Source organism: Strix aluco, chromosome 3 (assembly GCF_031877795.1).
Source record: "Strix aluco isolate bStrAlu1 chromosome 3, bStrAlu1.hap1, whole genome shotgun sequence".
NCBI lineage: Eukaryota > Metazoa > Chordata > Aves > Strigiformes > Strigidae > Strix > Strix aluco.
In genome coordinates, this window is record NC_133933.1 from 102550202 (window position 1) to 102565931 (window position 15730).

At 38.6% G+C, this 15730-nt stretch overlaps 1 protein-coding gene across 1 annotated transcript in view; it reads left to right on the forward strand.

Moving 5' to 3' along the window:
• Positions 1-15730, forward strand: part of EYS (eyes shut homolog) — a 1110009-nt gene that overhangs the window by 407319 nt on the left and 686960 nt on the right. The window contains exon 15 of the mRNA XM_074819828.1: positions 4949-5053. Within this exon, the coding sequence (XP_074675929.1) occupies positions 4949-5053 (105 nt within the window). The remainder of the gene's footprint in view (positions 1-4948; positions 5054-15730) is intronic.

A 15730-nucleotide genomic window follows, 5' to 3' on the forward strand; every position in this document is an offset into this window, starting at 1 on the left:
TTTTGTTTGTTCTAAATGAAACAGATGGAGCTCTTTAAGCCTTTGCCGACAGCATGCTTTCTTCAGTTGTTGAATAAATTGTGTAGCTTTTCCTGCATCCTTCCCACTTATTTTTAAATATGGAACATTGTAGTCAATGTTTTATGCAGAGGTATTTTACACATCAATATTCCTTCTTGTTTTCTTCAACACATCTGATAAATATTTTTTTTTCTCACAGTACTGCAATAGGGCTTATATGCTGAGGTCTTCAGCAGTCCTTTTCAGACCACTTTTGTTGTTTCCTCACATACAGTTTAGCTACAGTTCAGTAGCTATAACCTACATATCTTTTTATTTGCTTGTATCTGGCAGCTGCAAGTGACCAGAAAGGACCTGCAGTACATTGAAAAATATGCTGTTTAGGTAAACAAAAGTTATCAGAAGATTTCAGTTAGTGCATATGCTTGCTCTCCTGTAGAAGGGAGATACAGGAAAGGAAGTGAGAGTGGAAATGCAGTCTGTTAAAAAGTCAGTGTTGAAATAATAGAGTAAGGGCTTTTCACATTCTCCTGCAGAAAAAGAGGCTCGGAGAAGTATGAAATGGTTCATTTTTCTCATGATTTTCTCATGAGAAAGACTTGAGGGGTGAATATAGTTTGAATGTTCCAAAAGCTGTACTGCTGTCTTTGTAAGAGTAGGACTTTCCATCTATCCTTCTGTATTTTTAACCATGTACATTTATGCTGTGCATGAAGAATGTGTTTGTCTCTGCCTGCTAGTGTTAATATTTTTATCCTCTACTTCTCTTGCCTACTGCATGCCTGGACTCACCTCTGCCTTATCTGACTAATACAGAAATGTGTTTTGATGGAGAGACAGAGTGGAGACACAGATTTGGAAAGAAGCAGTAGGTTCCAAAGTGGGAGTTCTGTTGTCACACACCAAGTAACTGAAGACTCTACCATGAGGCAAAAGAAATTTTCAGACAATCCAACTCACAAACACAAAAGCCTTTGGACCTTCTTCAGTGTTATAAACAGTGTGTGTGCCCTGTAAATTATATAATCATAACACTAGAACAAAACCCTAAAGATCATCTATTCCGTCTTCATTCCAGCAGAAAACATATACTATAAAATGTCATTTCTCACCTATGTTTATCTCACCTTAAATAAGTCCAACACTATTCCTTATTTTCTTTAGGCAATCTTTCTAGTGTGTTATTATACTAACCACTAGGAGTTCCTTATCATCTAATCTGACTTTCGCTGCAGTTTAAATGCATTACTTCTTACCCTGTCTGCTATGAACATGGAGAACTAAAGACATTTGTGAAAGCCTTTTCTTATTGTATTATTGTCATCACATTTCTATTCAAATCTTTCTTATTTAGGCTTTACAGCCCCATCCATTTTGTTTATCCCAAGAAGTCATGCTTTTGAGTTCTCTGTCATTTCTGTCATGCTCATCTGGACTGTCTTCATTTGGTCCACGTGTCCTGGTTTAGCCAGGATAGGGTTAAGTTTTGCCAGCAGTGGGGGGAAGCTCTAGCCGGGTTATTCATATGCCATGCTGATGTCACATCCTGGCGCGAGCGCGGGAAGAATCGGTGATTGCGTGGGTTGGCGCAGCTGGTTCTCTCTTTGCTGTATCGGTAGATACTTTGCTCTGTTCATTGTTATCACTGTTATTCTTATTGTTATTGTTTGTTGTGTTGCTGTTTCTCTGTTGTATTAAACCTTTCCTTATTTCAGACCCGGGGCTTTGTATTTCACTCCCTTTGTGGGGGAGGGGCAGCAGCCGTGTGGTCTCAGACCCCGGCAGGGGCTAAACCACCACACCACGTATTTCTTGAATCCAGCTCACTGCACAGTACAAAGCACTTCAAATGCAGCTTTAGTCCAGCTAGATGAGAATGGAAGGATTACTTTATGATTCTAACTAGCTATGTTCCTTTTTACATATCCCAGCACACTATTTGATTTGAAACAATATTCTGGGTTTTGTTCCTATTTATCTTGTGATTTGCTGCATTATGATAACATTTGTTATTTCAAACTCTATCTCCAATTTGTCCAAATTTATGAAGATTTCTAATCCTGTCCTCCAATGTACTTTTTGTGTTGCCATCAATAAGCTTACTCTGTTGTTCAACATCCAGACTGCTGTTGAAAAAATTGGGTGGAACTAGATGGACAGTAGACCTCTTCCAAAATCTGTGCAATTCATTCATCCATTTTGGTAGTAAAACCACTGATAACTAATGTATGAATATGGATTTCCAACAATTTTTACTCATGTGACAATATTCTCTTGTGGTTCATATCTAGTCCAATTATTAAGATTTCACATGCGATAGCATCATAAACTTTAGTGAAGTCAAGGAGTATGACATCTGCTCCTTTTTTCTTTTTTTAATCCACAAGACCTGTAACTCTAGTGTAGAATCAATTTGCTTATATAGGGCTCCTTTTTTATTTTTTTTATATTTATGGGTTTTTACAAGTAATCAATTTAATAACTTTTCCCTATATTTCCTCCGGAAACCAAAATTACACAAATGGATCTATAATTTCACATCTCGGTCTTTTAGTCCTTTTAAAAGGCTGACTTCACTGAGTCTTCAGATACTTTACCTGTCTTCCAAAAGTTCACAAACTACTGAGTTTTTATCAAAAGTTATAAAAAGTTATAAAAGTTATCTCAGTTATTTTATGCAAGGAAGTTTAGTTCATCAGACCAGCCTATCTGAACATCTAACTCATCTGACAATTCTCCAGCCTGCCTTCTCTATTCAACACTGAAGTTTTGCCTTTAATCATAGGTATCAATTATGATAAGGATCTGCTTGCAGCTGACCTTTTTACTGATGATTGAAGCAAAAGAGACATTGAACAATTTGGCGTGACTACCATTATCAGTAGCCATCCTTCTCTGTTGAATGGCAAACCACACCTTTTCGTCATCTTTAATGCTGAAGTACTTATAGAATCATTTCTTGCTACCCTGCCCATCCCTTGATAGCTACATCTTATTCAGTATCTTTGCTGGTCTGATTTCGTGCCTACACACCCATGCTGTACTTCTTATGCTATCCTTAGTAACCTGACCTATTTTTTGCTAGTTGGGCATTTTCGTCCTTTGAAAACCAGGAAGTGCCAAGTTGGTCTCCTAATTCTCCAGTGTCTTTCCCCCACAGAAATATAGTTTGTTCTGGTGTACATACTGAAAGCACCAACTTTCTTAATTACCTTTTACCTGAGTTCAGCCTCTCATCAGTTTTCACATTAGAAATTTTTTCCATTCTTTGCAATTTTTCTGAATTCCTTTGTTATTATGTTGTTCACCCCCCTCTCCTGTCCCTTCCCATGGATCTTGATTGCTCTCACCCAAGTTATTTGCATTCCTTTCTTAATATTCAGAGACTACTTTTCCCTTTTACTTAGAATCAAATCCCAGAAAATGTCTGTTTGTAGTTGCCTTTTCCATTATTGCATGAAAATATTGTCAATAGCACATTCAAAAATCATTGAATTTTTGAATGATGATTCATTTCCAAAATTATGATTCCTTTCCAGAATGATGTTTTGGTAGTTAAATACCCTATCACTCCAAGTCCTGGGTTTTTAAGCATTATGCTAGTTCTTTTATTTATTTAAAGTACTAAAAAGAAAAAAACAAAACAAACCCACCCATCAAACTATAGAAACCTAACCTTTCATTCAACTAGTTTTAGTAAAGTTCTGATCTGTAGTGAATCATTAAATGCAGCAGATTATCTGTGAGTGTGCAACAGTTCCTATATACTTTTTAAGTCTTATCTGTCATTATCCTTGTCTATGGGCTTCTGGTTCCTTCCTCTTAAAGCTTTTTCTAAATAATTATTTTAGAGAAACAGTACATTTTTACCTGTTAGCTCAAAGAACATATTGTGGTTAAGGAAGACAAAACTGTCAGGTGACACCATCTGCCAGCCATCTATTTATTGCTGGAATTAATCTATAATTGTCTGAGCTCTGGTTGTCCAAGGGGGAACCCCAGAAACCCCACATGATCCTTTAATTCAGCAGCTCCTTAGACTGAGATTCCTGGGAGATATTACCTACCTGCTATATCTCATCTGAGTGATAAAAGGATCCTTCCACCTACTTTCTGGGTAGAATACCAATGACAATTCTGCTCACTCACATAAGTGACAGCTACAGTTTTCCCTGGAGTAGGTTCTGGTATTCATGGAAATTCTTAATCTCCAGAATTGTCCTTTTATTTGGATCAATTTTGGATCAAAAATATTCAGTGTAATTTATACCAGGCTAGACCTTGCTCTAAATAAGGTAGTGGACAATAAAGAGATGAGGGACTGTGGATTTTCTTTGGTATGCCCAAAGAGCTAATTGTTTTCGTAAGACACCTATTATATTGTCTTCTAAATACTCTCTATATGTCTTCTGTATGTTCTCTTATATTTTTGTTGTTTCAGATTTGAATTAATTTAAATTACAGCTCAATTAAATCTCTTTAAAAGCAGAAAAATGAAGAAACAGTTGACTGAATTCGTGGGGTTTGTTGGGATTTGAGAAATGGCTTCATTCATCTAAACATGGAAGCAGCCTTGAGAAATATTTTTCTTATTACTGTTACTGAGGTGATTAAGTCTCTGAAATAGTTTTTAAAATGTGGCGTATATTCCTAGTAATTATGGTGTTGAGATGTAATGCGAGACTACAAAAAGAATGTATTTGCAAATGTAGCTCATGCTAATTCGTTTAAAATATTTAATTTGTTAACTATCAGCTATGATCTATGGATATATCTACTTTTAAAGCTGTCAAGCAGAAATAAAATACCGTTTCCAACCTGGAAAAGTTAAATTATGCAGTTGTCACTTACACTGTGAAGTAGCTTTTCTGCTTTCCCAAACCCAGCATGATTTATAGTTTTAATGTTTAACTTTCTTTTCTGTCAGACAAAAACTGTTCCACGGATATTGATGAATGTTTCTTCAAGCCCTGCAAAAATGGAGGCCATTGCCATGATTTGATTGGTGAATTTTACTGTAGCTGTTTACCAGGTAAGAAGTCAGGTGGTATTTAAGTGAGAAATGTTCTGTGATATTCAAGAAGGAAAGAGTTTTTCATAAGCACACAACTAAGTAGTCGTTTATTCTGCTTGAAAAGAGAGAAGGACAGAGAAGGTATTCTTTTAAGTGTGCTCTACAATTGTTATGCAGCTGGTGTCAGCAGAATTTGTTTACAAAATATAACTTGTGTACTTGAAGTCCTGCCTTGCAAACTGATGAATTAAGAGTCTTAGAAATCAACCAACGCTATCAGTCGTATTCATCCCAGCATCTTTGAGGAATTCAGAATTTCTAAATCTTTGCAAAAGTTAATTTTCTTCTTTACATGAATGGAGAATGAGTTTGACTAGCAAAAGGAATTTTTAAAATTTTGTATGATACACTGAAGGAAAAAATGGGGAGAATTTATACAACAGTTGTCATAAGGGTTGCTGTGATGGGTTGACCCTGGCTGGACACCAGGTGCCCGCCAAGACCTCTCTATCACTCCCCTTCCTCAACTGGACAAAGGAGAGAAAATATAGTGAAAAGGCTTTTGGGTTGAGATAAGGACAGGGAGAGATCACTCACCAATTACTGTCAGGCAGAACAGACTCAACTTGGCAAAAAATAACTGAGAAAATAAAAACCAAATCTTAAAACACCTTCCCCCACCCTTCCCTTCTTCCCAGGCTCAACTTCACTCCCAATTTTCTCTACCTCCTCCCCACCAGCAGCACAGGAGGAAGGGGAATGGGGGTTGCAGTCAGTTCATCACATATTTTCTCTGCTGCTCCTTCCTCCTCAGGGGGAGGACGCCTCACACGCTTCCTCTGCCCCAGCGTGGGGTGCCTCCCACAGGAGACAGTCCTCCATGAACTTCCCCAGTATGATTCCTTCCCACAGGCTGCATTTCTTCATTAACTGCTCCAGTGTGGGTCCCTTCCACAGGGTCACAAGTCCTGTCAGAAAACCTGCTCCAGTGTGGGCTCCTCTCTCCACAGGGCCACAGGTCCTGCCAGGAGCCTGCTCCAGTGTGGGTTTCCCACAGGGTCACAGCCTCCTTTAGGCATCCACCTGCTCCAGCGCGGGGTCCTCCCCAGGCTGCAGGTGGAGATCTGCTCCACCGTTAACCTCCATGGGTGCAGGGGCACAGCTGCCTCACCATGGTCTGCACCACGGGCTGCAGGGGAATCTCTGCTCCGGCGCCTGGAGCACCTTCTCACCGCTCCTTCTTCACTGACCTTGGTGTCTGCAGAGTTGTTGCTCTCACATAGTCTCACACCTCTCTTGGGTGCAATTGCCATTGTGCAGCAACTTTTCCCTCTTCTTAAATATGTTACCCCAGAGGTGCTACCACCGTTGCTGATGGGCTCAGCCTTGGCCAGCAGCGGGTCCATCTTGGCTGGCATTGGCTCTGTCAGAGGGAGAAGCTTCTAGCAGCTTCTCACAGAAGCCACCCGTATAGCACACCCCTGCTACCAAAACCTTGCCACACAAACCCAATACAGTTGCTTTCAGTGATGAGAGAAGTTATTAATATCTGATGTCCTCAATAATATTAGATCAACTTTTCTGTCTTTATATGACATACATAATTTTATCACATATACAGTATCTTACAGATATATGAACTTATATCCTTTCAGTATGTTTTTTTCTCTACAGAGCTAGATTGGTGCTACCGGCCAGCTTCTATATATTAAAAGATACTACATTCCAATGTAAACAGCTAATTTAAATGTGTGATACTTGTATATTATGACTATGACTTTTTTTCCCTGCTTTCTGTATTGTGGGTCAAGTAGTCATTATCTGATTGGAAAGTAGCAAGTAAAACATGAAATGATAGTTTCAGTTGCAGTTATTTCATGCTCTTAGGTCACCTACATTGTATTAAACCTTGTTCCATCATATCAAGTTAGCAATATAATGGTAAAAGGATAACACTTATATTTGAACAGAAATATTTGCTTATAATGGAGAGAAAAAAAAAGCAGTTAAAATTATTATGTCCCTATAAGAATCATATATGTTTTTATGCAAGAGATTTAAAAAATATACAGGCTATTTCAAATCTAATGTATAAATAGCTTGAATGTTATTGAAGTGTGAAACAGAAATAGCACTCACAGCCAGCACTGTCACTATATCATAGTGTATGTGCATAAAGATAGTTTGAATATATACATAAATACATACAGGTATTACTGGATTTGAAAGAAGAACGCAAAGAGGTTTATAAATAAAAGAAGACAAATGATATATAATAATTATGTATCATAAGGGCTATGAGCACAGAAAACAGAACAGCTAACACAAATGTACTATTTGTCATAGCAGTTTCCAGGCTTATCCAATGAACTGCAAGAAATATCTTCTGGGATCTTCCTTTTTGAGCAACATCTTCTAGCATGGTGCTACACTGAACGAGGAAGGGCTTCTACAGGGCTTTGCTTGTTAGCAGTTTCCTTTTTAGGGGATGTCTGTACACACTGTCTTCACCTGACAGCTAATCAGGGAGTGTCAAGCAACTACTCAGCTGAAGCTTGGGGAGCAGATATAAATCTGGTAGATGGAAACACAGTTCCTGGAAAGCAGAAAATAGAGGCTTGTCAGTTGCAAGATGGCTCTTGAAAAGACTAAGATCTATGCAATGATGGTGGTAATGTGCTATATGACAGCCTCCAGCATCAGCTGAAGAAAATGCCCCAAGCAAAATAGAAGCCTTGATGCAGGCAGTACTCCTGAAGCATGATGTTGCAATGCAGGTTTTGGGCTGTAGACAATACTTCTTTCCGGGGTGGGGGTGATGGTGGCCTCACCTGTGAAAGAGGTGAGCAGACTGTACACCATCACAGAGAATGAATGCAGGGGATCAATAAATTCTTTCTATATAGCCTGTAGAGGCAAAAGCCTGAGCCACATAATACAAGGAAGGATGGACAGGTACAGATTATGCTTAAAGGAGTATTGGATGGAGACTCCTAAAATGGAGGATTTTGGAAACTGATCACTCTAGTAACAGAAGGAATATTCCTTCTTTGCCTGCACACCTGCAATTACTGAAGAGGCACAGTGCCCTGCGAATAGGTAAAGACAAAGTATATCTATCAGAGAAAGCACTGAGGCCAGTGGAACCTGAACCAACTGCCTGCACCAAGCACAAGTGGTGGGTAATAGATTTCCTTCTGCAGGGGATGGAGGAACCCGTCTGCTTACCTCTCTTCATTTCTTGGAAGATTTACTACTTCTTGGGGGCTTGGAGCTCACATCTTTTGGAGAGACTGCTGATGTTCATCTTGCCCTCAGACTGCTACCTCTGGTTGCCCACCCAAATGGGAACCAACAGTACTACCAAGGGAGACCTGGAACAAATCAAAGAGTGACTGCAGAGCACTAGGAGAAGTGAAGAAGGGCTTGAGGGGCCATGTGGTGCTTTCCTAGTCTTTTCAGTGAAAGTCAAAGGCTGAGGTAGGTTTGGGCATGTCATACAGGTGAATGTTTGTCTGGCTGGCTGGTATTAGAGACAGATCATTAGCTTTTAGTACCCTCACTGAAGAACAGTAACTACTGGTGAGAGATGTGGCCTGGTTGAGAAAGTGGAATAAAAGCATTTTTGGCAACAGGCTTCCTACCCTAATGAGAACTAGCTACACCACAGGAGGATTTCCTTAACAAGAAGAGAAGTGAAAGCACATGGAGCAATGAGAAAGCGTCTACAGGACTGAAGAGTGAAGAAGGCTCTCACACTTGTGAAAGCAGCATGACAGAGGGTGTTCCTCTTCAGTACATATGCAGAAATGCTTGAAGCATGTGATGTAAACATAAGGAATTAGAAGTGTGCAGTTACATAGCAATGGAGTTTAGAGAGACATGGTGGGATAGCCAACACAGAGTGCTGCAGTGGAAGGATACTGGCACTTTAAGGGATACAAACAGAGGGTGGGAAGGAGGGTTTTCATGCTATGCAAAGGAGAGCCTCAGATATACTGAAATTTGCTTTAGAATGAATGATGGGCCAGTCAAGAGCTTATGGATAAGGTATAGTGGGCAAACCCACTCAGGTGGTTTGGTGGGCATCTGCCGCAGATGACCTGATCAAGAAGAGGAATAAATTAAGCCTTCTTTAAACATTTTTAAGAAGTCTCACCATCACAGGCTGTCATACTTATGTGCAACTTCAATAACCAGAGTATTTGCTGGTGGTTTAATAGGGCTGGGCACAAGCAATTCAGGAGACATCTGCAGTGTTGAGAAAAAAATTTGATACAGGTGATCAACCAGATGGTAGGGGAGATGTTCTGCTGGACTTATTGCTCACAAGCAAAACTGGTGAGGGATGTAAAGCAGCCTTGGCCCCAGTGACTGAGTTGAAAATCTTGTGAGAAGAGACGACAAGCAGCAGAATCACAGTCTGCATTTAAGGAGAACTCCTTTGTTTGAGGAATCTTCTTGACTGGATCCCCACCCTTGGAGAGCTAAGGAGCCCAGGACAACCTCAGTCACAGTAACTATCCATTCCAATATGCAGGAAGCTGAGCAGGTGTGGCAGGAGAATGAAGAAAACATGGGCCTGTTGATGAATGATGTGCATGTAGTGACAAAGGGTATGGAAAAGAGAGAGGTTATTAATGGCTTCCCTTCTTCTGTTTACTGATAAATTCACCCTCAGGTGACTCCCAGATTGCTCTGCCTAGAGGCAGAATCTGTGGGAGTGAAACATTATGCATGACAGAGGAAAATAATTAGGAAGGACTTAAGCAAATTAGGCATACATAAGTATGTGGGACCTGATGAGATGCAGCCACAGGTGCTGAGGAAGCTAGCTGGCATCATTGTGAGACTGCTATCTATTATCTTCAAATAGTCATACTGATTAGGGGAGGCTTCTGATGAGTGGAGAAAGGCAAAAGCAACCTCATCTTAAAGAGGAGGATTTGGATACCTACAGGTGAATCAGCCTAACTTCAGTCTCTGGGAAAGTTATAGAACAAATGCTCCTGGAAGCTGTGTGCAAGAACATGAAGGACAGGAAGGTGCCTGGAAACAGTCACCATGGATTTACCAAGGGTGAATCACGCTTAATCAGTCTGGTAGCCTTCTATCATGAAATAACCAGCTCTGTGGATAAGTTGAGAGCAGTGGATGCAATTGACTTTATCAAGACTTTGACATGACCTCCCTGTGTAATGCTGTTGCCAAATGAGTTATACAGCCTGGAAAAGTAGACATTAAAGATGGGCTCAAAATTGGCTGGACCATCATGGTTAAAGGATTTGTGGTAAATAGCACAAAGCCTAGTTGGCAATTGGTAACCAGTGGCATTTATCATTACCTGATACTGGAATCAAATCTGTCTTATGTTTTTATTAGCCTGGACAATAGGACAGGCCAATAGGAATCTCACATTGTTCAACAAACAGAAATGCAAGTGCCACAGTTTTGGAAGAATAATTCCAAGCACCAGTAGAGCCTGGTGGTCAACTGGCTGGAAAGCATCTTTGAGAAAAATGACCTGGGGGTCCTGGTGTTCAACCAGTAGAAAAAAAGCCAGCCATGTGTCCTTGTAGCAAAGAAGCATCCTGGGCTGCATTAGGAGGAGTGTAGCTAACAAGTCTGGAGATGATTATTTTTCTACTCATGAATTTTGAAACTGCATCTGAAGGACGGTGCCTGTTTTGCATTCTCCACTAAAAGGACATTGACATACCAGGGCAAGTCCCACAAAGGGCCACGGAGATGACCAGGGGCCTGGAGAAGCTGATGTACAAAGAGAGGCTGAGGTAATTGGAACTATTCGGCATGATGAAGATTTTACTGAAGTTCACAACTACCTCATGGGAGGATATGGAGAAGACAAAGCAACGTTCTTCTCAGAGGTGAAAACTGTGGCAGGGCAAGAGGTAATGGACAGAAGTTGGAATGCAGAATTCTGATTAGATATTAGGGGGGAAAAAACCACTACAAAGGTGCTTAACTATTGGAATGAGTTGTCTGGAAAGCTTGTGGGATCCCTGTGCATGGAGACATATTCAGATCTTAACAAGACAGTTCCCTGAACTATCTAATCTAGCTGGTCTTGCTTTCAGTGAGGATTAGACTAGATGGCCTCGAGAAGTCATTTCCAACATAAATTATCTTGTGATTCTTTTACTAAATAGAGATTTTTTTTTTCCCATTTTTATCTATACTTTACAAATGTAATACTCGTAAGTTAAATTTGAATTGAAGTACTTGTGGCTACATGCACAGTCTTTAAGACTGCAAGGTTTTCGACCATATATAAAAGTTTTCCATAATCTTCATTAGGGTGTCACCTTTCATCAAGCAACTTTGTAGCTGAAAATAATAAAAGTGTTTGTTTATATGCAATGCTTTTCCAAATCCAGAATGTCTTTAAATATTCAAAAACTTATCAAATATAATTTTTTTCCCATGTGTTAATTTAGCCTTCCACTAGGAAATGGCTTCATATTTATACAGAATTTTAACAAGGGAAAAAAATAAAATGAAACACAAGCACTATAGTGGTGTAGTAAAAAGTTTATTACAACAGTAGTCTGTCATCTGGAAACCTTGCCTTGAAATGGTAGAGAAGCACAGTTTGAGGAAGAAGTGAGGGGTCTCTTTTTAAAGTTTATAACTTCTCCCAGGTAATCTGATATTTAAGGAAATATTCATCTAGAAGATGTTGGATTTGTAGAATGTATTCAGAAAGCAATAAAAGTGATGAATGGAATAGAGCAACCCTCCTATGAAAAAGCAAGGACCCTTTAAGTTTGTAGAAGAAAAGCATGAGGGAAACAGAGGAAGCTTAGAAAGACAATCATGAAAGCAGGGGCTAAACTTAAAAGTAGAACTGTTGTTCACCAAAGCCTGTTCATAAGAAGCAAGAAGGCGCTTGAATCCAGTGGGATTTTGGACTAAAACGCATAAAAGAATTTCTAACAGATTAACAAAAACACATTATGTTCCTTGTTACCACAGAATGTGATGTAGCTAGAGAATTTATTTAGAAGGTTTTTTAAGGGATTAGACAAATTCACAACCAAAAAGGCTGTAAATGGATACTAAAGGATCGTCTAACTTATTTAATACACCTGAATGCTTGGAGGTTTCAAAGGGAATAGACTACTGGAACCTAATATGCTCTCCCTAAATAGCTTCTCTTTTTCTGCTCTCAGACAGTTCTAGGCTAGATGCACCATTGCACTGACAACACAGGGTGCTTCTTAGGTTCTTACAGGACATTCTCATGTTTTTGTCTTTTACAAAACCTTACATCTACTACAAAGCTTCTTTCCCATCCCCATTCATGACTCAGTGATGTATTATCCCTGCTATACCTAACAGAATACATAAATATTTCTTTTTTTCAGAGGGATTAGCGAATGATTAGCATGATTGCTAAAGTAGACTGATTTTGAAGCAGAAAATCCTGTCAGTTGAGATGCTTGGATTGTTGGATCCAACCTAGAATCAATTTTTGTTCAACTTAATACACTGAATCAAAGGAGCAGTACTGATTAAGAGTGAACTCACACACAGAAAAATTGTAAATCAAATTCTTCTTTTTTGGGAGGTTCACTGTTATTAAAGTTTACTGTACCATGAAATAAGACTACTTTCTTTCAAACCTTTCTGACAACCCTTATTATGAAGTAAAAGCTTATACATGAAAGTTTTTACTCCAAGAAGAGGCCTTAGGAAAAGCGTTGCATGTTGTGACTCAAAAAATAAAGTGAATCATCAAGATTACAGATGGGAAATGTTTAGGAAATCATTCAGTCCTTCATGCTGCTACTGCACGATCACTCTTAACGTAGAATTTGTAATGATTTTTTTTTTGCTTTGATTTCAAAGTTGCCTGATAAGAAAGTCTAGCATTTTTTATGTGAAACTGTTGCTCAGCTTACCAAAAAGATTACCTGATATATAGTTTAAAATTCCTATTACCAGTTTCTTGCTCCAACTTACAATTCATTTATACAATTTGTAAGTCATATGTTTTTCTTATACCTCTAACATCCTAACTTATACTGGGATAGCATTTTTTCTAAACAAGTCCATCTATTCATCTGTAGAAATGCTCTTTGGCAGTCTACCACTTACAGAAGATGCTTTGTGTATTCATGTATCAAAAGAGTACAGAACTGCTTGAAGTCAGTCGTTAGTGGACTCAGTATTTTAGGTTCACATTCACATGATGTTAGCTCTTTTGCAAAGTCTTTATATTGAAACTTCTGTGGGTCACATTCCCATGAGATACCAGTGTTGACTCTTCATCCAGGAAGTGTTGACTCTTCATCCAGGAAGTGTTGACTCTTCATCCAGGAAGAAGGATGCAGCCACTGATAAGAGTGTTGGAGAAGCAGAAGTTATGCAGCCGGCTTCCCAGGACCTGCCCACATACCTGACTCTTGCAAAAGCAGTACTTGGAAACAATGAGTGACAGGGAACATCGTTAGGGGTCCTTCCCAGGAGTTTCTTCTTGCATTTATAGCTGATACATACACTAGCATTAATTTTTCGCTGATATTTGTGAAATGTTAAATATATTTTTAGTAACTTTAGGAATTATGTGTTTTTGAGAATCTTGGTATATTTATTTATATGTTTTTCTAATAGTGAGAGTCCTGAGAATGTTCAGCTGTTTGCTACCATAGAAGGTCTGATTGTTGACTTCACTTTTGCATGGAAGACTTTACAAAATTCGTTAAAGACTTCAACTGTTTGTTACATTATGTGTAGTAGTTTACTCATAAAAAGCCTAGCAGAAAAAGGTGACAATTATAAAATTGACACAATTTATGAGAGCCCTCTTTTGTAAAGAAGAAAATTCAGAAGTATTCTATTTTTTTTTCAAAATAAGGAAGGAGAAAAAATAATCTTCCTAGGCCATTCTTTGCTTTTTCACTCTGCAGTGTAATGGTTAACCTCTCCTTCCTCTCTCCTCCCCAGTAACGTTTACATCATGCTATTTAAGCCTGGTACAGGAATGGATGCCATTTAGTTTAGCTTTCTAAGACATATGAAATAACATATTGAATAAATCATCATGTCCTCATGAAATTCATACATTACTATAGTAGACTGGTTACTAGAATTTTGTGTTACGTATCAGCAAAAATGTCAGACAAAATTAAGTATGGTAATCCAACAGAAGAATGCTGATTAGCCCCAGCCTCAGCCTAAGAAAATGTCAGAAGGAAGACAATAAAAAAGCTAAACAAAAAATGCCCTATTTGGGGACCTAGGTCAGAATCTAAAAAGAAAATGTATAACTCATCCTTTCTGCACAGAACATCACTCATACCATCCAGCAGGCTTGTATCCTGAAAATGTGAAAAAAGTTGTCTGCCTTCAGTATCTTATTCCTTTCTCTGTCACTGTTTCTTAAGGAAAAAAACCCACAAACCAAAACAACCCACTATTATTCATTATTTGGATTTGACAAAGATATAATTAAAAAGAGCCCCTGATCTGCTCAGTAAGTATATAATAAATATATATATAAAAATAAATGGTCAAAACAAAAAGAATCAAAAATACTAAAAAAATTTCAAGTCATTAATGGATATTTCTCTGAAAGAATTGATTGGCTCTGTGTACTAGGTCTGGTTGAAATGGAGTTCATTTTCTTCATAGCAGCCCATATGGTGCTGTGTTTTAGATTTGTGACCAAAGCAGTGTTGCTGACACAGGGATGTTTTAGCTATTGCTGAACAGTGTTTTCACAGCATCAGGGCGATCTATGTTTCTTGCTCTGCCCTGCCAGTGAGTACTTTGGGGATGGGCAAGAAGCTGGGAGGGGACACAGTCAGGAAAGCTGACCCCAACTGACCAAAGGGATATCGCACACTATATGATATCATGCTCAGCAATAAAAGCTGGCAGAGTTTTTCTAAAGTAGTTGCTCAGAGACTGGCTGGGCATTGGTCTGCTGGTGGGAGGTGGAGAGTGACTGCCATTGCATCACTTGAGGTTTGGGCATTTTTTTGTCACTTGCTAAACTGTCTTTAGCGTGACCCACAAATTTTCTCACTTTTGCCCTTCCAATTCTTTCCCCCATCCCACTGGGGGAGAGTAAGCAAGTGACTGTGTAAGAGCTTACCTGTCAGCTGGAGTCAACACACCCCACCCTGTTTGGTCTTATTTTTTTGTCACACATTTCTGCTTTTACTTGTTAGGCTCTTTCATTATTATTCTGTAACTTCCAGTTTCTTGCTGATACTAATATTTATGAACTTATCTAGTCTTATACTTCTTCCTTATTTGTTTTTAAGACTATTTTATCTAGACATATTATTAAATTGTAGGTTTGATGTTTTTAAGCATCTAACATTTAGATTTAGATAACTACAATTTATTGAAAGATTCCTTGTTATTTATATTTTTTTGGTTTAAAATCTCTCAGCTGATTTTTTCTTCTAATTGTGTTTAATTTTGTAAGATCTGTCATTTGAAACAGTTATACTGTACCAGAGGGGTTCAAAAAAAGCTAGATATTCCTGATGGACATATTAATTACAGTTAGATTTTTGACATGTGATAAATATTAGTAACCCATAATAAATTTAAAATAATTCTGGAAAAGAAGAAGAGGAGTTTGTTGGTTTTGTTGCATAATTGAAATGCTACATTTATATAGTAATAATAAATGCATCCAAAGTTTTGTTTACATCT